General features: G+C 41.6%; 1 protein-coding gene across 8 annotated transcripts in view; it reads left to right on the top strand.

The window, feature by feature from the left end:
* SULF1 (sulfatase 1) overlaps positions 1 to 25,943 on the top strand; it is a 224,842-nt gene that overhangs the window by 152,728 nt on the left and 46,171 nt on the right. For 6 of the 8 annotated variants that reach the window (XM_064267785.1, XM_064267786.1, XM_064267784.1 and 3 more), the window contains 7 exons: positions 4,646 to 4,797; positions 7,634 to 7,803; positions 19,403 to 19,553; positions 20,750 to 20,925; positions 22,379 to 22,507; positions 22,775 to 22,831; positions 23,641 to 23,770. In XM_064267785.1, the coding sequence (XP_064123855.1) occupies positions 4,646 to 4,797; positions 7,634 to 7,803; positions 19,403 to 19,553; positions 20,750 to 20,925; positions 22,379 to 22,507; positions 22,775 to 22,831; positions 23,641 to 23,770 (965 nt within the window). Of the gene's footprint in view, positions 1 to 4,645; positions 4,798 to 7,633; positions 7,804 to 19,402; positions 19,554 to 20,749; positions 20,926 to 22,378; positions 22,508 to 22,774; positions 22,832 to 23,640; positions 23,771 to 25,943 lie in introns of those variants that run through there. The other 2 variants (XM_023545756.2, XM_064267787.1) reach the window with 1 other exon arrangement.

The following is a 25,943-nucleotide window of genomic DNA, read 5'->3' on the forward strand; positions in this document are numbered from 1 at the left end:
TTGAGAAACAAATGTGGATCATCTACTCTGTGCAAGGATGTCGGGAGGATACAAAGAGGAGATAATGGCAGCATTTGCCCTCAGAAACGTTACAGTCATGTATGTCCCTGGGTGGTGCTAACAGTTAACACGTTTGGCTGCTAGCCAAAAGGTTCATGATTGAAGTCCACTCAGAGGCACTTTAGAAGAAAGGCCTGGCAATCTAATTCTGAAAAATTGCCATTGAAAACCCATATGGTAGAGCATAGTTCTGCCCTGAAACACATGGGGTCACCATGAGTCAGAATTGACTTGACGGCAACTTGTTTTAGGTTTATATAGGAGCGTAACTCTACTGCAAGGGAGAAAGGGGAAGATGACATTAGAGCCATAGAGATAACATGCTATGGGTTTGAGGACTGTCAGCATGCTAGACAAAGATTGTGCATGAAAATCAAAACTACAGTGAGATAATATCTCTCCCCAACAAAGCTAGCATTAATCCAAAAAACACAAAATAATAAATGTTGGAGAGGTTGTGGAGAGACTTGAACACTTATACACTGCTAGTGGGAATGTAAAATGGTACAACCACTTTGGAAATCGATTTGGTGCTTTCTTAAAAAGCTAGAAATAGAATTATCATATGATCCAGCAATCCCACTGCTTGGAATATATCCTAGAAGAAATAAGAGCCATTGCGCGAATAGATATATGCACACCCATGGTCATTGCAGCACTGTTTACAATGGCAAAAAGATGGAAACAATCAAGGTACCCATCAACGGACGAATGGATAAATTATGGTACAGTCACACAATGGAAGGCTGTTGTTGTTGTTAGGTGCCGTCGAGTTGGTTCCGACTCATAGTGACACTATGCACAACAGAACGAAACACTGTCTGGTCCTGCGCCATCCCTACAAACATTGTTATACTTGAGCTCATCGTTGCAGCCACTGTATCAATCCACCTTGTCAAGGGTCTTCCTCTTTTCCGCTGATCCTGTACTCTGCCAAGCATGATGTCCTTCTCCAGGGACTGATCTCTCCTGACAACATGTCCAAAGTATGTAAGATGCAGTCTCGCCATCCTTGCCTCTAAGGAGCATTCTGGCTGCACTTCTTCCAAGACAGATTTCTTCATTCATTTGGCAGTCCGTGGTATATTTAACGTTCTTTGCCAACACCACAACTCAAAGGCGTCAGCTCTTCTTTGGTCTTCCTTATTCATAGTCCAGCTTTCACATGCATATGATGTGATTGAAAATACCATGGCTTGGGTCAGGCACATCTTAGTCTTCAGGGTGACATCTTTGCTCTTCAACACTTTGAAGAGGTCCTTTGCAGCAGATTTACCCAATGCAGTGCATCTTTTGCTTTCTTGACTACTGCTTCCATGGCCGTTAATTGTGGATCCAAGGAAAATGAAATCCTTGACAACTTCAATCTTTTCTCCGTTTATCATGATGTTGCTCATTGGTCCAGTTGTGAGGATTTTTGTTTTCTTTATGTTGAGGTGTAATCCATACTGAAGGCTGTGGTCTTTGATCTTCATTAGTAAGTGCTTCAAGTCCTCTTCACTTTCAGCAAGCAAGGTCGTGTCATCTGCATAACGCAGGTTGTTAATAAGTCTCTTTCTCCGACTGTGATGCCCCGTTCTTCTTCATATGGTACAGCTTCTCGTATTATTTGCTCAGCATACAGACTGAATAGGTATGGTGAAAGAGTACAACCCTGACACACACCTTTCCTGACTTTAAACCAATCAGAATCCCCTTGTTCTATCTGAACAACTGCCTCTTGATCTATGTAAAGGTTCCTCATGAGCACAATTAAGTGGAATACTGCGCATCGATAAAGAACAACGATGAATCCCAGAAACCTCTCATAACACGGATGAATCTGGAAGGCATTATGCTGTGTCAAATTAGTCAGCCACAAAAGGACAAATGTTGTATGAGACCACTATTTTAAGAACTCAAGGAAAGGTTTAAACACAGAAGAAAACATTCTTTGATGGTTACAACGGTAGGGAGGAAGGGAGAGGGGAACTCACTAACTAGACAGAAGACAAGAATTGCCTTAGGTAAAGGGAAGGACAACACACAACACAGGGGAAGTCAGCACAACTGGACTAAACCGAAAGCTAAGAAGTTTCTGATTACAACCAAACACTTTGAGGGAGAGAGTAGCAGGGGCAGGGGTCTGGGGACCGTGGTTTCAGGGAACATCTAGGTCAATTGGCATAACAAAATGTATTAAGAAAACGTCCTGCATTCCACTTTGGTGAGAGGCGTCTGGGGTCTTAAATGCTAGCAAGTGGCCATCTAAGATGCATCAGTTGGTCTCAAGCCACTTGGAGCAAAGGAGAATGAAGAACACCAAAGACACAAGGTAAATATGAGCCCAAGAGACAGAAAGGGCCACGTAAACCAGAGACTCCATCAGCCTGAGCCCAGAAGAACTAGATGGTGCCTGGCTACCACCGATGACTGCCCTGACAGGGAACACAACAGAGTCCCTGATGGAGCAGGAGAAGAGTGGGATGCAGATCTCAAATTCTAGTAAAAAGACCAGACTTGATGGTCTGACTGAGGCTAGAGGGACCCCAGAGGACACAGCCCCAGAGTCTTCGTTAGCCCTAAACTAAAACCATTCCCGAAGCCAACTCTTCAGACATAGACTGGACTATAAGACATGCAATGGTACTGGTGAAGAGTGTGCTTCTTAGCTCAAGTGAACACATGAGACTATGTGGGAAGCCCCAGTCTGGAGGCAAGATGAGAAGGCAGAGGAAGACAGGAGCTGGTTGAATGGACGCGGGAAATACAGGGTAGAGAAGAGTGTGCTGTCTCATTATAGGGAAAGCAACTAGGGTCACATAACAATGTGTGTGTAAGTTTTTGTATGAGAAACTGACTTGAATTGTAAACATTCACTTAAAGCACAATAAAAAAAAGAAAAAAGATTGTGCATGAAATGGCCTTGGAACGTGGAGAGGGAAATGGAGGAAATAGCACAGCAAAGATAGAGGTGGAGATTCATAGAGCAAAAATTAGCTGGAAAGAGGAACGATTAACAGAAAAATGCGAAATAGGGCTTGAAAGAGAGGTGTTTGGTCCAGACCCAAGGTAGGCCTTGATGGCAAGTTCACGAGTTAAACTTAATTCTGTAGGCAATAAGCATCCATCCGAAATTTGAGCAGAAGTGTGATGTGAGCAGAGCTGAGCTCCAGGAAGATTCACTGGTGGCAATGAGAGTAGAAAGGCCCTGCAGCCTGGGCTGGGAAAGGCGGCCATGAGACAGTCATGAGGGGCATCATAGAATCACAGAAGAAGGGGCAGGTGTGAGAGCTGTTGCAGAGGGAGACATCTATAGGAGCAGATGGACTCCAAGGAGGCTCCAGGTTGCCAAGCCTGGCTAACAGGAAGGATGATCATGTCTTTAAGAGAATTAAAGGACATCTGAGAAGAGAATTACATTATTAAGGAGATATGAGAATGATTCATTATGTTTTTGGATGATTGAGTTAAGGAATAAGTAAGACATTCAGATGGAGCTATTCTACAAGTAGTTGTATATCAAAGATGAGAGGAAGTTAAATATGTGTCCCCATAAAAACATGGGATAAGTTAAAGATTCAGAAATGTATTCTTGAAGAGAAATACCAATAAAATGCTTTGATTCTAGGATCTGTTTTCATCATCAGTTAGTACTTCCCAGGCCAGTCTTGCAGGAACTATCTTTCTCCAGGCATTTAAGTAGCCAAAACCAGCTGCTATGCACTTAGTTTTGATTGATGGCAACCCCATGTGTATCAGAGAAGAACTATACTCCATAGCCTTTTCAATGATGATTTTGCAGAATTAAATCACCAGGCCTTTGTTCTGAAACACCTCTGGGCGGACTTGAACCTCCAACCTCTTAGTAGCAAGCGCATTAACTGTTTCCACCTTCCAGGGACTCCCAGTAATCTACGTAGTGACTCTACATTGCCAGAATTTTCGATCATCAACAATAGATGTACATTTGGCATAAAGCACACATGACATAAACACCTGTGCCACAAAATACATGTGACGTAAAAACTCTGACCATGTCCCATAAAAAATGGAGGTTACCATGGTACCTTGGTTTGGAAATTTTACACTCTCTGGATTTGCAAAAACAAAGACAAGCTTTTCAATAGCGTTTTTGTAATCCCCAACTCTCAAACAGTAAGTTAGAAGACTTCTTTGGTAACAAAAACTAACCTTTCAGTTCTCTACTTGTTTAGTAGTAGCATTCAAATCTCACACTGGCTACAATCTCGGATTGCTACAGCAGCCAAACAAAAGGGTATATTTTGCTTTTATTTCTGTAGAGCCACAAGAAATAGATGCAACCAGGGTACTGTGATCATTATGGTGATTTTTATTCAACCATAATTCACGTACTTGGGCACTACTTTCATTTATTCAAAAGGAAAATGTGTGGCTGTCATTTTGCCAAAGAATCAGAATATTACTCTAGTGTGATTCTGGCATCTGCCACGTTACCGAGGTCAGCTTTTGTTTTACTGTCTTTTTCAAGTCACAATCTCATATTTGTGTATGTATACATTTATTTATGATTAATTATTTCATGTGAGAAAATCATTCTTTTTTTCCCCCCTCCCCATTGCAGCCTTTTTTGGAAAATACCTCAATGAATATAATGGCAGCTATATCCCTCCTGGGTGGCGAGAGTGGCTTGGATTAATCAAGAATTCTCGTTTCTATAATTACACTGTTTGTCGCAATGGCATCAAAGAAAAGCATGGATTTGATTACGCAAAGGTAATTTTCGCCACTTTTACACTGCCTCAATTTTCTTTGTACATAATGGGGAAAAGCCATTTCAGTGAGCTAACCTATCCTAAAGATTGGCTTTCTGTGTTCTCACAATGTTAGAATGAGAAATTTTAAGATAATTTTAAACTCCAGGCAAGGAAAAGACTCTCAAGGAACACTGCCTTTGTATAGTGATTTTTTTTTTTTTTTTACTCATTAAGATGAAAGGCAATCAGCCTCTGATGAAAGTATCATCAAGAAAATCATGGATGCCTCCGATCTCTCTTGTTATAATTTGGAGGGGGAGGTTCCCCCTCAGGAGGACTTGTCCACATAATCAAATGTTCATCTTGTACTGTTTTCATTGAAGGTGAAAGTATATTTTGTCTGTGGCTTCAGAGTTAGATGTAAGAAGAAAACCAGACAAGTGCAATAATCAAAGTTTGGAAAGCTATGTTCCTTGTTTTCACTGCCATCTGACCAAGTTTAGCATATATGACAAGGACGCCTGCCCCAAGGCAGACAGAGTCCACAATCCCTCTAGGGCTACCAGTCCTAGGGTTTCCAAAAATCATTTCACAGAAACACAAATCAACAAGTCTGGGTGTTCTTGAAGGGTACTTGAACTCTGACAACTGAATCCTAAATTGAACCTAAAAATTCACAAAGGTTTCATGATTGCCAGCTTAAATTAAAACCCTAGTTTTTAGATTGTAAGAGTAAAGGGGAGAATATGTTTGAGTCTAGCTGGCTAACTAAGCCTAAACTATCCCTTCCCTTCCAGCCATACCCATCTCTTCTTCAATTACCTAAAAGAAGCCAAGAAACTGCTCTGTCTGGAACCCCCTCCAGAAAGGCTAAAACCAAAAAACCTGTTGCCTTGGAGCCAATTCTGACTCACGGTGACCCTATAGGACAGAGTAGAACTGCCCCATAGAGTTTCCAGGGAGTGCCTGGTGAATTCGAACTGCCAACCTTTTGGTTAGCAGCCGTAGCTCTTAACCACTAGCCACCAGGGTTTCCCCAGAAAGGCTAGGACTAGAGAAAAAAGCAATAGGTAGGAGATGCAGAAAGGGAACTTGATTTAATACTGGGACATTGCTGTCTTTATGCTTGGGCTGGTTTGAGCATAATAGACTTGGTGAGAGATAAGGTGTAAATTCCGTAAGCCTTCATAAAACACATAAGCCCTCAGAAAACAACGAATGCAAATAAATTCACAGGGCGTTGTTAATAAGCTTCCAGACTCATCAGAGTTGAGAGCTGGCGGGGATCTTGGAAGCCAACTTCAGCAGTGTCCTCATTTTAAAAGATGGGAGAAACAAAGCCTAGAGTGGTTCACCTAATCATTCATCCAAGGCCATATCCCCAGTTGTTGATACAGTCGTTGCTTGCAAGCGATTTATACGGCGTGCGTTAATTGTCACTGCTGTCTCTTTTTTTAATCCATGGGGAGGTTTTTTGTCCTCCTCGTTCAAGTTATTAACCTTTCTTTCCCTGTTTTCCTGAGGAGGGCAAGGTAATCACAGTTCCCCCCAAATACTAGAGCTTTCCCATTATCACAGCTGATGAAGCCTCAAAGCCGACTGTGTCCAAAAGCATATGTATCATTTTTTAGGAAGGAAAAGAATGAAACAGACATCCTCATGGGAAAAGGTAACAGCCTGTAGGTTTGTCCTAACAATGACATGTGGCACAGATTTCGTCCCTCCAGCACTGTATTGTGGGCCCTTGAATTCACACGTGCTTAGTCAGGCCTAGAAGCCCTTGAGGAGCCCTGGTGACACAGTGGCTTAAGAGCTCGGCTGCTCACCAAAAGGTCAGCAGTTCAAATCTACCACCCACTCCTTGGAAACCCTATGGGGCAGTTCTATTCTGTCCCACAGGGCTGCTATGAGTCGGAACCAACTCGACGGGAACTGGTTTAGAAGCCCTTGAAATTGTGAGCATTGCCAGGGCGCTTGTTGAATGAAGTTTATACGCAGGCTCCAGGCCAGTGATAGCCACTTAGAGGAACAGGTGGTTTCCCTTAAGTTTGCATCTTTCCTTTCCTGCCTCTCCGTTATAGACTTCCATCTGCCCCCACCCCCCTTGCAGATTTAGTCATTTTCTTAACAAGTCAGACTTGAATCCAGCAGCTGTATGGCTTTAGTTGTACAATTAACAGAGTATAATCTGCAGAAAATCAACTGCTCCCCATACTTAAGTGTTTCAAAGTAAATTCATTGATAAAATATTGCAGTTTTTCCCTGCGCACTTGGATTTTGGCAGTTGCTTTGATTAGTGATTGCTATGTAATTCCCAGAGGTGAATTTTTAATTTGAAGAAAAGATCTTTTCTTTTGTTTGTGCATGTATGCATGAGTTTTGTTTGCATGCGTGCGTGCGTGTGTGTGTGTGTGTGTGCTGCCACTGTGAACTCATAATGGGTGTGGGTGTTTACTGACCTTGAAGTACATAATTAATTTTTTTGTCAACGAATTACATCAACGAAACCTGAGAATGAACTATGCACCTGGTATATCCCGAGCTCCAACATTGGCATTGCCAATCTGATCATTATCTTGGGCAAACATGACTTGCCTTTTTTCTTTTCTAATTGCTAAGTTGTGCATTACTTAAAGTAAATTTCTTACGTGTTAACAAACTAGCAACCCTAGAAAGTACCCAGCTTAATTTTCTGTGTTGAAGACCTTTGCTGCCGTGGGAAGTACAGTTTTCTTCTCGCCTTTAGTCCTTAACTCTCATTTCAGTGAGTTGCTTCTGAGGAAAGCAGTATTCAAATGTGATCTGATGAATGTCACCTTTTGTAATTTTTGTTTTGTGTCAAATGTATGTTTCAGGACTACTTCACAGACTTAATCACTAACGAGAGCATTAATTACTTCAAAATGTCTAAGAGACTGTATCCCCATAGGCCCATTATGATGGTGATCAGCCACGCGGCACCCCACGGCCCCGAGGACTCCGCCCCACAGTTCTCAAAACTGTACCCCAATGCTTCCCAACACATGTGAGTAACATCAACCCCCAACCTGCTAAACATGAGCCTTTCCTTTGCTTCCCAGCCGTCTCCTCACCCTCACCCTCTCTTCCTTCCACACTGCCTGTCCACACCACAAGGATTCTGGAATAGGCAGAAATAAAGGGACTTGTCCAGTGGTTTGATTGTGAATCACATCTCCAGCATTTCTAGGTAGCCAAGTAGAAAGGAAGAGAAGTACAGAGGGTGTGGGGGACGGTTTTTATCATTAGTTTTCTTCAGTTTGCTTAGGTAATATTAATGCATGTTATTTAATAATGATGATCAAACCATCCGCTTTTCACAGCAGTAGAGCTGAGACGCCCAGTCTGGTTAAAGAAACGCAGCTCTATTTTAAAGGCAAATACTGCAGTGGCTTTGGAGCACATGGGCAAGCGGGACTGCTGCAGAAAGCAGCTTGAGTGGGCTTGCCCAAGAGACCTCTCAGGTCACGGCTTTAAAATAATCTCATGTTCCATTTTCAGAGGCAGGAGCCTTGAAGAGCTAAGGTGGGGAGCCCCCGGGGGAAAGGCCGTTGGTGTACAAGGGATGAAACAGCACGCAGAATCATAGTATACCAATAATTCTCACAAGCCAATTGTGGAAAAGTCTGGATGCTTTGACAACAAAGAGCATGATTTTGTTCCTTACTCAGTCAGAACCTTTTCTTCCTAACCACTGGCATCAATATGCACTCTTCTACGCAGAGCGTTTGGTTCAGTGCCTGCTGGAACCTCGGCCACTGGAGAGCCAGGGACAGAGAACTACTCAGTCATCTGTTGCTTTCATCGTTAAACCTCCAAAAATTGGTTATTAATTTCTTCGTGCTTAAATACAACCCACTTTAGTCCACATTGACTTTATAATCAAGATCCCAGACTAGAAAGAACCTTATGAAAATAGTAACTACCGAAGGCAAGCTAGTTGCTGGTCATTACATACCCCTGGGAAATTTTTCTTTGTATTTTTATTTTGTATCTTTTTATAACAAATTGATTGACTCCTGGTCAGTGGTATTTAGAACATCTCTATCTTATCGAGTGGTCTAGGTTAGGTTAGAATAAAGGGGATCGGAGCTCACTGGGGACAAGAACTAACACTGAATAAGAAGCCAGGCTGGATAAGCTACTGAGCGTGCCCAGGAAGTTGGAGGGCGGAGGTAAACATAAAATACATCAAATATTGTCAAAAAGAAAGAGGGTTGCTCTAGCACCTGGGGAATATTGTATATTTGAGCCATTGGGATTTGAAATCAAACCTGTAGGAGGACACGCAAGGTCTGAAGACTCTTACCCTTCATGGGATTGCACTAAATTCACTAATGAAGATCACGAGTGTCTGTCTATTACAGATCACGTTACAAATGTACTAACCAACTGATTCGAAGAAGAAAACCGTCTTTGCGGACTTCTTCAGTACCCTGCAGCCCACTTTTCCCTTTTCTTTGGAATCAGAAATTGCTTTGAGTGGCTTCCTCTGTTGTGTTAGCACAGCCATAGCCTAAGGTGACTTCCTGCAGCTATCAACCTTACAGGTGTTTTCCCGAGTTAGAGGAGAAGGGGTTGACAAAATATGCTATTTTCTAGCCCCTTAGAAGTCTGCCTCTTTTGAAGCTTCAAGGCAAAGTGTCCTGAGCCTATGGGGAAATCAGCCACAGGTCGAGAGTTTCTGACAGCACAGTGGTATGTGCAGACAACAGTCACAGGGGATAAGGGTCTACAGAGTCTGCAGGGCCTCAGCAAGAGCTGACAAAAAGCATCTCTGTTGCCAGCTGATAATTATTTAGTTCCACAAATATTTATGCGTGCCACCTGTGACACTATATAATACAGTAGGGATGGAGGCATGAGACAGACACAATGGCTAACATTTAGGAATCGATAAGCTAGGACGGGGTTGGCAAGCTAGTGCCCACTGTCCAAATCCTACTCACCACCAGTTTTTGTAGATAAAGTTTTATTGAAACACAACCATGTTCGTGCATGTGATTAGGAGCTTTTGCACTACGACAGCAGAGTTGAGTAGTTGTGGCAGATACTGTATGATTTGCATAGCCTGAAATATTTATTATCTGAGCCTTTCCAGAAGAAATTTCCCCATTCTCTGCTCTAGGGAGAGGATGGGCAAGTGCCCAATAGTCCAATAACTGGTAGTACTAGAAGTGGTAAGTACTAAAGTGGGCATTCTCAGGAATGTGAGGTTTGGAGGAAGAACTGATGACATCATTTGGAGGAATTGGGAAAACTTCATGGACCAGGAGGTATTCAAAATGAGCCTCAAAGGGTGGGTGGAATTTCTGCAGATGATTCTACAGAGATTGGGCAAATGATTTCAGGAAGAGAATATGGCATGAGCAAGTAGTCACCATGCAGGAGAGACCATCTAAGATGTGACCTAGGAACTAGAGAGTGGCGTACAAAGAAAGTGGTTTGCTAAAGCAAAATCTATACATGGCAGAGTAAAAAGTACCTAGGCCTAGGAGTCAAACAGACCAGGGTTCCTGTCTTCACCCTCCTTACTAGCTCTATGGACAATTGATGTACCCTCTCAGAACCTCTGTTGCCTCATCTGTAAAATAGGGATAATATTAGCACCTTGATGTGATGTCATAAACAGAAATTAAAATAGGATAATTAAAGTCCCCACATGGGATCTGAACCTGGAAGGCATTTCATAGATGGTAGTTTTTGTTGTTCCCGTTTATTAAGATGAACCATATGAAGTTGCCAATATTTGATCTTTCTTGACCCGCAAAAGCTGTCTTATGGTTCAACTCAATTTTCGAGGGCAAGTAGCCAGAGAAATAACAAGCTGGCACTTGTCCGTGTTACATGACAAGTTTCTGAACAAGCTAAGACCCATCTCACAATAAGCCTCTTGCACCTGGCCATTCTACAAAAAATAGACAGCATAAGCACCAATCTGGGCTGTGTTATCTTTTCCAGGTGCAAAATGTGTGCTATGGGCAAGTGCCAGTTTGGAGAGAAAATGAAAGTGCATGTGGTTGGGGGAGTAATTCAGCTTCTGTTTCCTGCTAAGCCATTGGTTTTGTGCACCTAGAATGTGCAAGTCTCCCCGCAGGCCTTAGAAGCCCTAAGTACTGGGTATCTTTGTGGTAAAGGCTCCCTGGCTGCCGCAGGAGGAAGGGCCCGGAGAGAGTCCGCGTGCGTCTCTCATCGCGGTGAGTGATTGCACAGGTTCAGAGTTCAGGCCGCTGACAAAAGGAGTGAGACAAATTGAAGACAAGCTTTCAATTGTAGAGCAAGGAGCAACTGAATGGCTGGTTTCCTTAGCAAAAACATTAGCAACACATTCAAGCGAAGGGATGGAAGAAGTTAAGTACTTCACGGAAATATTTGGCAGGCCCTAGGAAAGCAGAGCTAGGAGCTGTGGACTCTCCCTCCTCGTAGCGATGGAAGTAAGGCCTCTTTCTTTGGTGGTCAAGCATTATTTGGATCCCTTTCATCTGGCCTTCGGTTATAGCTATCTGACCCTCTCAGACTAGAGTGAATATATCATGTTTCCACGGTATTTACCATTCCCAACAAAGGAAGGAAACCAGTCCAAGATTGGCTTGTTGGCTTTACAAGCTGAGGCTAGGGGTTATGCCTATCAACTAAGAATGAGTGGGGATTAGCAACCACTCTTGACAGGAGGTACTGTTTAATCAGAAAGTACTTCAGCCACACAGGGCCCCCTAGGAATCGGAGAAAGCTTCCACCATAAAAAATACACATAATAATCCTTATCATGAAGCCCTTTACTATGGCCAAGACTCCACTGCACTTTTCAGTAAAATACCTCCCCAGTGTCCCGGTTTGTTATTATGTGCTGTCGAGTCAATTTTCGACTCATAGCAACCCCATGTGACAGAGGAGAACTGCCGCATAGGGTTTTCTAGGCTGTAATCTTTACAGGAGCAAATCTCCTGGTCCTTTTCCTATGAAGCAGCTAGGTGGCTTCGAACTGCCAGCCTTTCAGTTAGCAGATGAGTACTTAACCGTTGCACCACCAGGGCTCCTTAGTGTCCCCATAGTGACGTATGTATCTTCACTCACAGTAGCATATAGCTTCTTTATCTCTCCTGGCCTCGGTGATATAATAATACTCACCTGTGGGCAAAAGCAGTCACAGGTAAAGAGAGTCCATTTAGTTGCCTGGTGAGCCTATGGGAAGCTAAGAGACTCCCTTATCACCTTCCTACCAACTATGGCCCCATCAACTTTAAAAATACGTATATTTGTTGGTTCCAGTTCAAAGGTTCTTTCTTCCATACCTGCAGGAATGGCTCAAATGAAATCTACCATCTTGGCGGAACAATCCATGCCCTCTAATTTGTAAGAATCACCCTAAAGTTGTGTTTTGGATAAACGTCTTATGTCAAAAGAAACACTGCTATTGTGTGAGCCCCTGGACAAAATTTTTGAGATCACTTTTGTTATCTGAAATTGGAAAGAAATCTCTTACCTTAAAAAGAATTTTCCCGTTCTTACCTCTTTTCTTCCACCAATACATGAAAGGACATGCTTTTGAAGATGAGAAAAATTTAAGTTCTCCATAAAAATGTCTGACTGAGGCAGAGCTCATCGCGTGATCTCGCTCATTCACTGCATGTTCCATCACCCTGACTGTCGATCCGCATCCGTGAGGTCTAATGGCACACCTCCAGGAGGCAGCATTCACATGAAATATGCAGGGCAGCTCTAACCCAAGGGGAAGGACACTGTCTTTCGTCTCTTACCTCCCAGCACCTGGTAATTCCTGACAAAGTAGTGGCGCATTTTTGTTTAGCAAATGAATAAACATGTTAACCCCACCAACTAGCTGACATTAAAACACGTTTTTGAAATAGTGTCAACATATTGAAATAATAAACTTGATAAATTAAAAGGACACTGAGAGATCATCTAATCTAAATCCGTAATCTTTTAGACTAAACAATGAAAGCCCAATTGGCTTTGTCCAGGTCACAAAAGTAGTTAGGGAGAAAGCTGGAACCAAAACTAAATTCTTTTGGGTCCAAATGACCTTTCTCCTATACTGTCGGTAGCTGTTGAGTAAGTTCATGGTGACCCCGTGTGTCAGAATAGAACTGTGCTCCACAGGATTTTCAGTGGCTGAGTTTTCAGAAGTAGATCACCAGGCCTTTCTCCCAAGGTGCATCTAGGTGGACTAGAACCTGCAACCTTTTGGTTAGAAGCCAGCATGTTAACCATTTATACTATCCAATGGCGCCTTCCACTACACTAGGCTTGCTCCGTTCTCATCACGGCCACACTTGGTATTAGAGGCAGTCCTGTGTATGTGTTTGCACAATTCTAGTTGGTGTTTACGGCATCATTAGAAGATTCTTCGTTGTCGTTGTTGTCGTTGAGGATATATACAGCGAATTTTACACCCGTTCAATTACGGTGTCTACATGTGCGGTTCAGTGACATTGATTACGTTCTCCGAGTTGTGCAACCATTCTCACCCTCTTTTTCTGAGTTGTTTCTCCCCCATTAACATAAACTCACTGCCCCTAAGGTTCCTATCTAAATTAGAAGACTCTTTAATTTTTATATACCTATAATCAATATTGTTTGATATTATTCTGTATGAGTTTGTTACCTAAAGATATTTGAACTCAGATGGGGAATATCTGCCCAAAGTCAATTAAATAAGTTCAATTTTAGGGAAAGCTGAGACGGTGTGACTTGGGAGATTAAGTATAGAATTTCCAATTTCATGCTTTGAATGTGTGTCTTAAATCTGTATAACTGGCTGCTTCTGGGAATTGAGACCTATTTCATTTCTCAGAGAATGATGATCCTCCTACCAATACCCTTTAAGAGTTAGGTAGGTGGATTTCTTTTTCTCGTTGCTTAATACTAAATAACAAATGAATAAAACACATGCTCAAATATAAAATGCTAGAAATTATTTCTTTTTCCTGGGGTGACAGCAAGGACCATCAATGGTAAAAATGAACTGTTAAGCTCTTTATAGTCCCCTGGGTGTAGATTTAATATGCAACACATGCATTTCTTGAAACTATTTCTGTGCTAGAAAGAATTATTCTCCCTAAATATCCACCTATCAAAAAGAAAGGTGACATTGTTGATTTTCAGAGTTCTGATTCCTGTCATGTCACTAAGCAATCCTGGGAAGAAAATCAAACCACAAAGAAACTTGGCATTGATGGTGAAGGTTGAACTTACAAATGCAATAGTCTGAAGTTTCTGTGATGCAGTATGCTGGGTGATAAATCCAAACACGGAATGACCAGAGAAAAGCAATATGCAGGGAAACCTTGCTGGGGACCAAAAAAATTCTAAGTCGGGGAAATAGGCTATTGAGGGTTACAGGTATATTTTGGGGGGAGTTTAAGCTCTGGGGCATTCAGGTTTAGGTAAAACCCTTATCTGAACAGACAAGTATCACCAGACACAGTTTTGTTTTGTTTTTTAAGAAGAAAATAATAGAAACTCAAAAACAGCAATCTGGTCCTAGGTCCTCTCAATTTTAAACCAAATGGTGTTATTCACCTTTTCACTGATGCATCTAGTACGTGCCTTGGAAAGTCAGACTTTATTCTGTATTTGCAACGAAAACCAGACACTCAGCAATGAGTAGGAAGCAGGAAAATGGGAAGCAGAACCAGTTAATAGTTTAAAACAGGATGAAGGCTAAGGATTTTGGGACTTACTTTTGCTAGAAAGAAATATATGTATCAGTTCTCTTCATGACTGAGATTTTGAGATGCTTCAGAAGCCTGTGGTGAGGGACCCTGTGGTCCGTGTGGCGTGGTAGAGCTGCCCCGGCACATTCTTTCTGAGCCACCTCTCTGCACTTTACTTTTCTCATTTGTAAAATGCGAATACCAAGCCTTGCCAACCCTCAGAGTTGCCACACAATCAAATGAACTATTAAATGATGAGATCTCCTCCCGAGACCTGTAAGTCTGGGTATGATGTAGTCCCACACTTTGCTCTCTAGAGTCACTGAAATTTCTTAAACCTTCACGAGAACTCTTTGAAGTTTCTGTTCCCATTATACAGATGAAGAAACTGAGGCTTAGTGGGAAAAAAAAATTGCCCAAGATCACACGCTAGTAAGTGACAGAGCTGGGATGAGAATTCGACTCCAATTTTCCAAAACTTTCTGGCATAACTGAGCAGGTGGTTTTCCACTTTTCCCTAAAACCCTACCTGCATTTTTTTTAATAGTTTCTGTTCTTTTTTTTTTTTTTTAGCTGACAAGCCTGGGCCTTGTTTGTATAATTTTCAGTCAGTTCCTCAGTTAGGGAAGCAAGCCTTAATTATCACCGGAGGACAGAAGGCTGCATCTTCCAGGAATTTGGCAGCCCCCAGCAGGAGGCAACCACAGGTCTTTGGCAAAAGATCACTTTTCAACAGCACTGTCAGTCTCAGCGACCCTCCGACCTTCCACCTGCGGGTCCCCTGAACAGCTGCTGTTCTGTGGGACGCAGCCTGTAGGATGCAGCGGCAGTCTCTTCCTTTAAAGGAAGATGTACGGCCCCCCTTCCCAGCCCCCTGCTGAGACCCCACCTGGGATTTCATCCCCAGAGCAGGGGGTCATCTTGCATATAGAGAAATGAAGGAAAAAAAGGGGGGTGGGGGAGGACAGCTTTGACAATGGGTCCTGAACTTTCTCTTTTAATATAAGCCAGATTTAACATATGTCATTCTGTAAATCCCAGGGTCCAATTTGAGGCTTGTAATTTTCCGCAACCTTCCCTGTGAGGTGGAAAGACGCCAAGCACATCAAGGTGACCTGGGGGTGGGAGGGGGATGTAATTTGCCCTTTGTGAGCCTGCGTCTCGGTTCCCTATTGTAATTTTTATTTGTGTTGAGGTTTTGTGGTTTGCAAAAAGTCAACTAGATTTATTTTAAAATTAAGCCGACCCAACATCAAAGGCAAAGAGGAGGACGTTTAGGTATTATAAAGAAACCCTGTACAGTTCATCTTTTATAGGTGGGTTCTTTTTCAGAGCACGTATCAGTAAATGGTTGAGGGACCTTGCCTAAGCAATTTGCTATAGATCTCTGGCCTCAAACTACCCCACCGGGTAAAAAACCCTTCCCGATGGGACTTAGAAGCCCCCTCTCTCCTCCTCTTCTCAGCCTCTTAATCTAATCCTGTTCGTAATGTGGTATGCTGCATGAAGAATAAGAAACCAGGACTTAATTCTGTCCTCCTTCACGAGCTCCTGAGATCCAGGAGCCTGGACACTGCCCGTGGTTCACTTTTCGATATGAGCAACTCTTACAGACCAAAAAAGTGAGCCATTTGGTTCGTGAGCCACTTACTTGGGAGGCAAAAGAGAGTTTATTTTGAAAGTTTCTCTTTAAAAAAAATTCAGGTAATGCCTAAGCCCATTGCCAATGCCTAAAGAGGTTGTTTTTTAATACTATAGAATTTTTTTTCAGTCCAGTTACTTAGGTACAATGCATTCATTTATTGGCTCATATGAGAAACTCGTGTGCTTATGTTCCAGGCACTTTATAATTAACATATGTATCTACATGTATGTATGGAAACCCTGGCGGTATAGTGGTTAAGTGCTGTGGCTGCTAACCAAAGGGTCAGCAGTTCGAATCCACCAGGCGCTCCTTGGAAACTCTATGGGGCAGTTCTACTTGGTCCTATAGGGTCGCTATGAGTCAGAATCAACTCGACGGCACTGGGTTTGGTTTTGGGTATATAGATAGATAGATTTTTTTTTTTTTTTTTTTGTATGTTCCTAACAACAGCCCTTTAAGAGAGGTGCTATTATTCCCATTTAAAGATGAGGAAATTGAACCGGAAACAAACTCCACACCTTTCTGACTCTTTCAAAGGGGGTTGACTTACACTTCTGGCCATAATTTGTATACTTTTAGAGACTTTGTGTCTCCTGTAATAAATGGTATATTGATATTTGTGCTGTTCTGTGCACTTCCGCTAGTTAGGCAGCTGCCATTCTGACTAGAGTAACCCTGTGCTGCCAAAAAGATCAATGGTACCCAAACAGTAATTTCTCTTGGTACCAATGACATCCAAGTAGCATTTTCTATCAAAAGAGAATTTCTGCAAATCCACTGACAGAAGAAAATGTATAATAATTGGTGGCATTTATGTGGCCCCATGTGTATCAAAATGTTCCACCATACAACCGTGTATCTCAAAAATTCCAAGTTTATCCCATGGGAAAATCACAGCTCATCTGAACCAGTGGAATACACCATCAAGGCTCCCGAATGGTGAATGACTATTTCTCCAGTGTTATAATTTAAATGATGGCACTGGGTCTCCTTAAGTGACCATTATCCACAGCCTGTCACCAATAGGCTCCTGATAAGAACAGAGGGTGGGAATCACATTTCTCATTCAACATAGTCTGTCCATGGTTCTGTGAGACTGTCTACTGCAAACTTGTGGTTTGTTTAAAAGCAAGCTCAGACATGGGGTGCACCCCTCACTTTAAATTTCTTTTTTCATTTTGTTAAAGTGGATGGGCTTTGGAATTATGGCCTGGATCATGAGAAAGTTATTAATTTTGTTAAGCCTCAGTTTGGTCTCTGCGGGGCACAAGTGGTTTACGCTCGACTAATTACCTAAAGGTTGGTGGTTCAACTCACCCAGCAGTACCTTGGAAGAAAGATCAGGTGATCTGCTTCTGTAAAGATTATAGTCAAGAAAACTCTGTGGAGCAATTCTATTCTGTAACACATGGGGTCATCATAAGTTGGAATCAACTCGATGGCAACTAAATTTTTTTCTAAGCCTCAGTTTTCTCACCTGTAAAATGGGGACAGTAAACCTACTTCTCAGAACCAAAAAACAAATCCATTGCTGTCAAGTCAATTCCAATTCACAGCGACCCTATAGGACAGAGTAGAACTGCCCCATAGGGTTTCCAAGGAGCAGGTGGTGGATTCGAACTGTTGACCCATTGTTTAGCAGCTGAGCTCTTAGCCACTGTGCTGTAGGGGCTACCTTCTCAGAACAGCTGAGATAATTAAATGAGTTTTTAATATTAAACATCTTAGTATCTAAGGAAAAGATTTAAGTAGATTATAGTCTGGGGAAGGACAATGTGTTAGTTATCTAGTGCTGCTACAACAGAAATACAAGTGGATGGCTTTAACAAAGAAAAATTTATTCTCTTGCAGTCTAAGAGGTTAGAAGTCTGAACTTAGGGCATCACCTCTAAGGGAAGGCTTTCTCTTTCTTTTGGCTCTGGGTAAAGGTCCTTGTCATCGATCTTCCCCTGGTCGAGGAGCTTCTCAGAGCAAGGACCCCAGGTCCAAAGGACATGCTCTGCTCCTGGTGCTTCTTTCTTGTTGGTATGAGGTCCCCACTCTCTGCTCACTTCCTTTTCCTTTTATCGCTTGTAAGATAAAAGGCGATGCAGGCCACACCCCAGGGAAACTCCCTTTACTTTGGATCAGGGATGTGATCTGAGCAAGGGTGTTACATCCCGCCCTAATCCTCTTTAACATAATCTAATCTTGCCTTATTAACCACAGGCAGAGATTAGGATTTACAACACATAGGAAATTTATATCAATCACAAAATGGAGGACAACCACACGATACTGGGAATCATGGCCTAACCAAGTTGAAACATATTTTGGGGGGACACAATTCAATCCATGACAGACAAATGGGAACAAATAATTCTCAGTGTGAGAATTGTGCTAGCACAGATATGTACTCTGGGAGCATGTGGTGGCAGTGTCTAGTGATCTCAGGTCAAGAGTTGGGTAAGAGTTCAAAGGAGAGATGACATATTTTGTGGGTCTCCAGTGAAATCTATGGAATGCCACACCTTAATTTCTGGAATAGATTAAACATATACCCAAACTGACCTATCCTAAAACAATTGGACCCATGTCTGTATAATTAACAGAAATTGTGCCCTGTAACAATATTGAGTTGTTTATAAAATGTTGTTTATTATTTATTGGTAAACATGTATATCACAGAGGTAGACTTGATTGTAATTCCAACAAATCCAGTTAGGTCAATGATGTCTGTATACAAGATTAGATAGAAATAGAGAAAAAAATCACAGAGACTAGATATATAGGTAATTTTTAAAAACTGTAATAATAAATTCAAGAGGAAAAAATTTTGAAATTATGATTCATCATCATTCCACATATTTGTGACTATGTTTAATAGCCCAATTAGCAACAAAATTTTATGGGTTAACACCACTATAAGAACATTCCTGACTACATTACTGAACTTTATCTGTAGATTTGTAACATAGCCATGATCATCGTAATGTTTTATTATACCTTTTATTCAATGAACCCAAAAGAACCTGCACTAATTACATCTTTAAGAAGGGTTACTTTTTAGCATCCAGTCTTGGTTTAAAAGTTTGAATTCATTTTCCTTCAGAATATATATGCTATTTAAGGTGATAAAGACTTCAGATCTTCTCATAAACACAAAGAGGAGATACCCAAGAAAAACTTAGTGGTGTCTTAATTATCTTTTGTAAGTGATAATCTCACAGTTTTTACCTTGAGATATTTCCCTAAATGACTAAGTAAAAAAATATACAGTAAGATTTCTTTCTGGATATTTTCAGAACTCCTAGTTATAACTATGCACCAAATATGGATAAACACTGGATTATGCAGTACACGGGACCCATGCTGCCCATCCACATGGAATTTACCAACGTTCTGCAGCGCAAAAGGCTCCAGACTCTGATGTCAGTGGATGATTCTGTGGAAAGGGTAAGCACATACACTCGCTTCCATGACAGGTCTCGGTTCAGCTTTCTCGATGTAGACCTATTCTTGCCAATCCTGTTTGTTTCGTTTTCATTTTTACAGCATCATCTTAAGAGAGAGAGAGAGTGTGTGTGTGTGTGTGTCTGTATGTCTGTGTGTGTGGTTCAGTAACTAATCATCCCTTCCCTCCCTTTTTCCGTTTTTTCTGTCTACTTCCCCAAGCTTGGTTCTTATGGAGCCAATGGCAAAGGGAAGAGAAAAGTCAAAACATTGGAAGTCGGGGGCCACACCCTCAAATACCTTCTAGAATTAAGAAAGCATGTAAATGAGTAAAGCAGGTCCAGTATAAGGCAATAAGGAGTAGTGGTGATTGTGATGAACTTGAAATGAACTGCCTTTTCCAGGGTGGTGCAAATAGTTAACATGCTCAGATGCTAACTGAAAGGCTGGTAGTTCAAGTCCACCCAGAGATACTTTGAAAGAAAGGCCTGGAAATCTACTACAGTTCTACTCTGACATACATAGGGTCACCATGAGTCTGAATTGACTCGATGACAGCTGGTGGGGTTTTTTTAATTTGAAATCAAATAGATGGGCAGCAGCTACTCAGTTCATGCTAATTTTTGCCCACGTAGAAATGTGGATGCAGTATTGCCAGGTTTTCCTGCTTTTTAAGAAAAGCCAGAAATACAAAATTTTTATGTGAAATTTCCTGAATTTTAAGACATAGCATAAACCAAACAAAACATGCCTGAAAGCTGGATCCAGCTGGATCAGACGTAGAGGCAGCCGTTTTCAACCCTGGATAACTAAATGTAAGAGTGGTGATATTAAAATTTGCTTTAACCTTGAGCTTCAGACTGAAACTATAAAGCTTGCTGGTGAAGGTTCTTTTGTGGTGTTTTAGTCTAGTGTAGTTGTTTAGTTTTGTTTTTTCCAAACAGATGCACAAAGCCTGTAAGTAGAATGTTCCAGACTCAAAAAAGTTATGTTTCCATTGTATTATTGGACTTTTTCTCTCCCGGATCATAAGCAGCTAGAAAATGTGGATAATCTTTGTGTTTGTCAGACTTATTAAAGCAACTGTTGCCTTTTTAAAAATAATGGGAAAAAGACTTGAGGGAAATCATGGCAGCACTATTGAATGTCATCTTACGTCATCGTAATTGATTCTGACTTGCCCCTGTGCTGTATTTCAGCTTTATAATATGCTTGTGGAAACAGGGGAGCTGGAGAATACTTACATTATCTACACCGCTGACCACGGTTACCATATTGGACAGTTTGGACTGGTCAAGGGGAAATCCATGCCATATGACTTTGATATCCGTGTGCCTTTCTTTATTCGTGGTCCAAGTGTGGAACCAGGATCAATGTACGTATTTCTCCATTTGCAACATTCAGCTGTCAGAGTTGGTGTATGACTGAAATAATTTGATTACCAATCCCAGTGTCTGGTTTCCTTTCATCCAAAACAAGAAAGGGTATGTGTAGATTAGTAATTTAGAAGATGAAAACCTCCCTCCTGCCCCCCGTGCCACATGTTAAATTAACTAAAATATACTATTTAAAGAGAAAGGAAAACTAACTTTTCAATGATGAAGTCTTTCAAGTTGACCAGAATCCATGTCCTTTTGGCCTGTGTACAAAGATGCAGAATATGATCTTCAGAAACACAACCCTTAACTTTTTTGAATCAGAGCTACCCTGTTATTTTTTAAACAACCAATGCCATCATCTTAGTCTCTTATTTTTTTCATTATCACTAAGAAAATTAAAAGACACCATGATTTTCTTCTTCTTTTTTTTTTTTTTTAATTGTGGTAAAACTATAACAGAACATTTTCCAGTTCGACAATTTTCACATGTACACTTCAGTGAGCATGGCTTTCTTTTCAAAGAAAAGAGGCCTAAAGGACTGAAGTGGTATTTCTGTCACCCAGCTTTTGACGTTAGGCAAGTCACTGAATCTCTTTGCATCTCTATTTTCCCATTTTGAGTTTTATATGCTCTGCCAATCACATCAGAACCTGTTGGATAAAATGAGATCATGTACATGAAAGAATTATGAAAAGAGTAGAAGAGTGGAAGTAGACTATAAAACCTGAAATGACCCATAAAGAGCATCTAACCTGGACCCCTGATTGAACAATGAAGAAAGTTGCTAGAGGGTTTAAGTGTCTCACTCAGAGTCTGATCTCCAATCTCAGAAGTGGCAGGTTTGGGGCCCAGAGCTCAGATATTCTGAATTGCATCCATAGGCCTCTTCTGCTGCCCACTTACACTGCATCCCAGGGAAAGGGTGATGGAAGTGAGGAGGGCTGCTTTTAAGAATGTTATCATGGCTCATGAGAGCATTAGAAACACCCTGGAGATTGTCAGGTCTATAGTTAGGAGGCTTTATGTTGGAGGGACTCAATGGTATGAGTTGGATTCAGCTATAAAAGCCTTGTGTCCTTTTTTTAGAATATTGATTTTTTTCAAGCCTTAGTTCAAAAGACGGGTTATGGACTGCAGGGTTTTAGAAGATCATGTACATTCCACAAAAACCATATATTAGACCATGTCTAGCCTGGCAGTGTGGCCAGTGCGGAGACGATGGGCCACGCTCTCCAGTCTGACCCCCGTAGAGTCCATTAATCCTATTGTATTCATTGCTGCTGCCCACACACCAATCCTGGCCAAATGCATCCACCCATCCCTGGAGAGACCAGGTGAGAGAGGGAGAAGAGTTGAAAGCGAATGAGTCATTGCTGTAGAGAAAGTAACCCTAAATGCCACCCTCTGCTGCTGTCGGGTGTGGGGTGTAACCATCTGTTCCTTTGCAGAGTCCCACAGATTGTTCTGAACATCGACCTGGCTCCTACTATCCTGGATATCGCTGGGCTTGATACACCTCCTGACGTGGATGGCAAGTCTGTCCTCAAACTCCTGGACCTGGAAAAGCCAGGTAACAGGTGCGTCAATATTCTTCCTTCACAGGTGCCTAGAGCCAGCCAGCAGCTGAGAAAAGTGAAGGCAAAATCCGCTTTGCCCGTAAGGATCACCCCAGCTGGAAATTTCTAGGCTGTTTTTTTTTGTGTGTGTGTGTGAATAGCACATTGATGGAGACGCAGTACTGGTCCACGGGAAGTGAGAGGTTTTTCCTTAAATAAACTGTTAGCACAGATCCATTTGGAAAACCATCCCGATGCCAACAGTAAATATTGTTATTTTGCTTTCAGGTTTCGAACAAACAAGAAGGCCAAAATTTGGCGTGATACCTTCCTAGTGGAAAGAGGGTAATTATTGGTTCCTGGGGTGCTTCTGGGAACCAGTCCTAGTGGGCAGCTCTCCCTGCTGAGTGTTCTTTTCCCCCCTTATTTTGGTTTACTAAGCATGCAGATTTCGTAAGCCTAGTCACAAGACCGAATGCTTTGCTACTCATTCTCTGTTGGACAGCAGAGTAATTATTGTTGCATCAGAATTGTAAAGAATAAGTCTTTAGAATATGAGGCAAAAGCCTTTACGTGGATACGGATGTGCTGTTGCATTTCCCAGCCTTGGTTTCTAATCGGACCAGTGGACTGGCTTTCTCAAGCATCCTGCTCAAGTCTCTCTCTTAGAAGCCTCCAAGGCTTGCCTGGCACCCCGGTTTCTACTTCTTTTCCTTATTTCACTTTCATGATTTTAAATTATATGCGATTGTAATTATTTCCATAGCCACTTCTGGGTTCCTCCTTTTGATTCATAATGCACATTGACTTGTTCTTTTTGTACATAAACTGAGAGAAAAGCATTTATATAATTGTTTTTATTTTAAAACAAAAAAGGACTTTGAGCCTATAAAATTAAACATTTATGACCCCAGTTTTGAAATGAGCACTTTGTGGGGGAAATGATTCTTCCTATCCTGACCTCGATAGGACTTAGCTCATAATTTTCACAAAGGACTCGTCAAATATTGAACTCCTTTGGACAGAGTTTTTTAACATTTATTTCTTGCCTCTTGAAGCCTGTGGAGTCATGTGGCAGGGAAGAAAAAGAGAACAGGCAGGAAAGGTAACTTAGATCACTTCTCAAGTAAGAAGCTTTTCCCTTTCTGTCAAAGCAAATTTCTACGTAAGAAGGAAGAATCCAACAAGAATATCCAACAGTCAAACCACTTGCCCAAATACGAGCGAGTCAAAGAACTCTGCCAGCAGGCAAGGTATCAGACTGCCTGTGAGCAACCTGGACAGGTGAGTTACGCAGCTCTTCTTCACCGCCTTGTACATGCTTCTCCATTTCTAATGAAAAATGTTTTCAACATATAAATCAATGTACGTTTGTGCATAAGCAAGCTTTTCCCAGTGGTCATGAGGGCAAACTCACTGTTGACTGTTTTGCCAGGGTTGTCTAACTGGTCCAAGGTGAGCCTCCTCATCACTGCCTGGACTCCTTCTGGTTAAGAGATGGTGCTCTCAGAGAAAGTTCTATGTCAGTCAGAGACTGTTTTCATCTGAAAAAGCTATATCATCCCCGGGGGCCCTGTTACCTGATCATTAAAGAGTAATTGAGAAACTACATAGTCAAAACCATGGGTAGATGCTGAGTCTTTGGACAGTGAACCACCTCAAGAGATGATGGGGTCATCCTACCCTAAGCTAAAGTCAGATGTCATCGGACCCAGCACGGTGGACAGAACCTATGACCAAGGTTGGAGAATGAAAAGGGAAACTGTATTCTGCTTGTTCATTGTTTCTACCTCTGGTCATAGAGTTTCTTGACATCAAATAGTTCATTAGAATAAATCCTCTTCATTAATAGGGTATTACTGTAGAGTCCAGGGCTACTCAGAACACCAGATTTTATCAGTAAGAACTAAAGACATGTCATATGGTGAACTAACACAGACCCGTTTCTGAGAAAAGTAAGTATATAGGAACACAAACGTCATTCTTGGTTGAAATTTATATCAGCTAAAAGGAAAGGCTGTGTCATGATGAAAGAGGAACTGAATTTCTGTCTAAATCATTGCAAATTAGAAGAAAATTGGAGGAAAGTGACAAGAACTAACATTTATTGAGCATTTGTTTTATATAAGGCACTGTACATGGGATTTTATATGTATTATCTCAATTCAACCTTTCCAGTTGTCAAGAGAGATAGGCGTTATCGTCCCCATTTTGCAAAAGGGAAGCTGGTAAGTGGCAGATTGGGATCAAACAAGAATTAGATTCAAAAACTCAGGAAACCTGCTACCTTCCAAGACTGTGGTTGCCGTTGTTTGCTGCCATCATGTTGGCCCTGACTTATGGCAACCCCATGCACAATGGAACAGAATGCTGCCCAGGCCTGTTCAATCCCCATGATCAGTTGCAGATTGGACCATTGTGATCCACAGGGTTTTCAATGGCTGATTTTTGGAAGTAGATTTCCAGGCCTTTCTTCCTAGTCCATGCTAGCCTGGGCACTCTGCTGAAACCTGGTCAGCGTCATAACAACATGCATGCCTTCCCCGGCAGGCAGGTGGTCGTTGTGCCTGAGGTACATTGGCCTGAGATCGAACCCAGGCCTCCCTCACGGAAAGCGAGAATTCTACGACTGAACTACCACTGCCCCCCTGCCTTCCAAGATAGGCGACATTAGCTAGATCAAGAGAAGTTCAGATCTTTTGTGAGTCTTTTTAAACTTATCTGGCCTCTAGATATCCATACGATTAGCTAACAGTTCACATTATCAGACACATGAACTGGGTAGCCTGGTTAACTCAGTCTCATGCATTATGTACCTGTTATGTGGTATCTAGCTTATTGACTAGGCATTAATAATAAACGTGATCTTTTTTTTTTTTTTTTTTTGTACTCTCTGTATTTCCTCATGCCTTTTGTACACAGGGATGTTTTTGAAATAGAAGAGGGTGGGGAGAGAAGGCTGTTGAAGGAAGGGCTAAAACCAGGCCTTCATGCCATTCTAGTAAGTCTTAATTTTCAAGTGTTTAGTGGAGGAGCTTAGACCTATTCATTATATTTTAATTTGAAGCCTTCACATCCTGCTTATGGAAGCTCTAAGTATTATTATGAATAAAACCTCAGAATTGTTTTGTAGCTCTGAAATGATTTTTATAAGCCAGCCTCAACAGGCTAATTTACTTTTTATTCAGGAGTTGAAAATGTTCGATGGTAAATATATCTCATGCAAACTGGTGACCTTATTACTATTTTAGCCCTGTAACTGGTGAGCATTATAACCATTTGGAAATAAGGTACACTACCTACCTTTCAGCATACAATTTTGCAAACTTCTCCATATGGCTTGGGCTGAAATTTTAATGTATGTCCTAAAGGGCAAATGTAGCGTAAACCAGATTACGGCACTTTGGTGCAAGCTTTTTGCTTATGTGCTGAATGCTAACTATGTTGAAAACTTCAT

Source organism: Loxodonta africana, chromosome 14 (genome assembly GCF_030014295.1).
Source record: "Loxodonta africana isolate mLoxAfr1 chromosome 14, mLoxAfr1.hap2, whole genome shotgun sequence".
Lineage (NCBI taxonomy): Eukaryota > Metazoa > Chordata > Mammalia > Proboscidea > Elephantidae > Loxodonta > Loxodonta africana.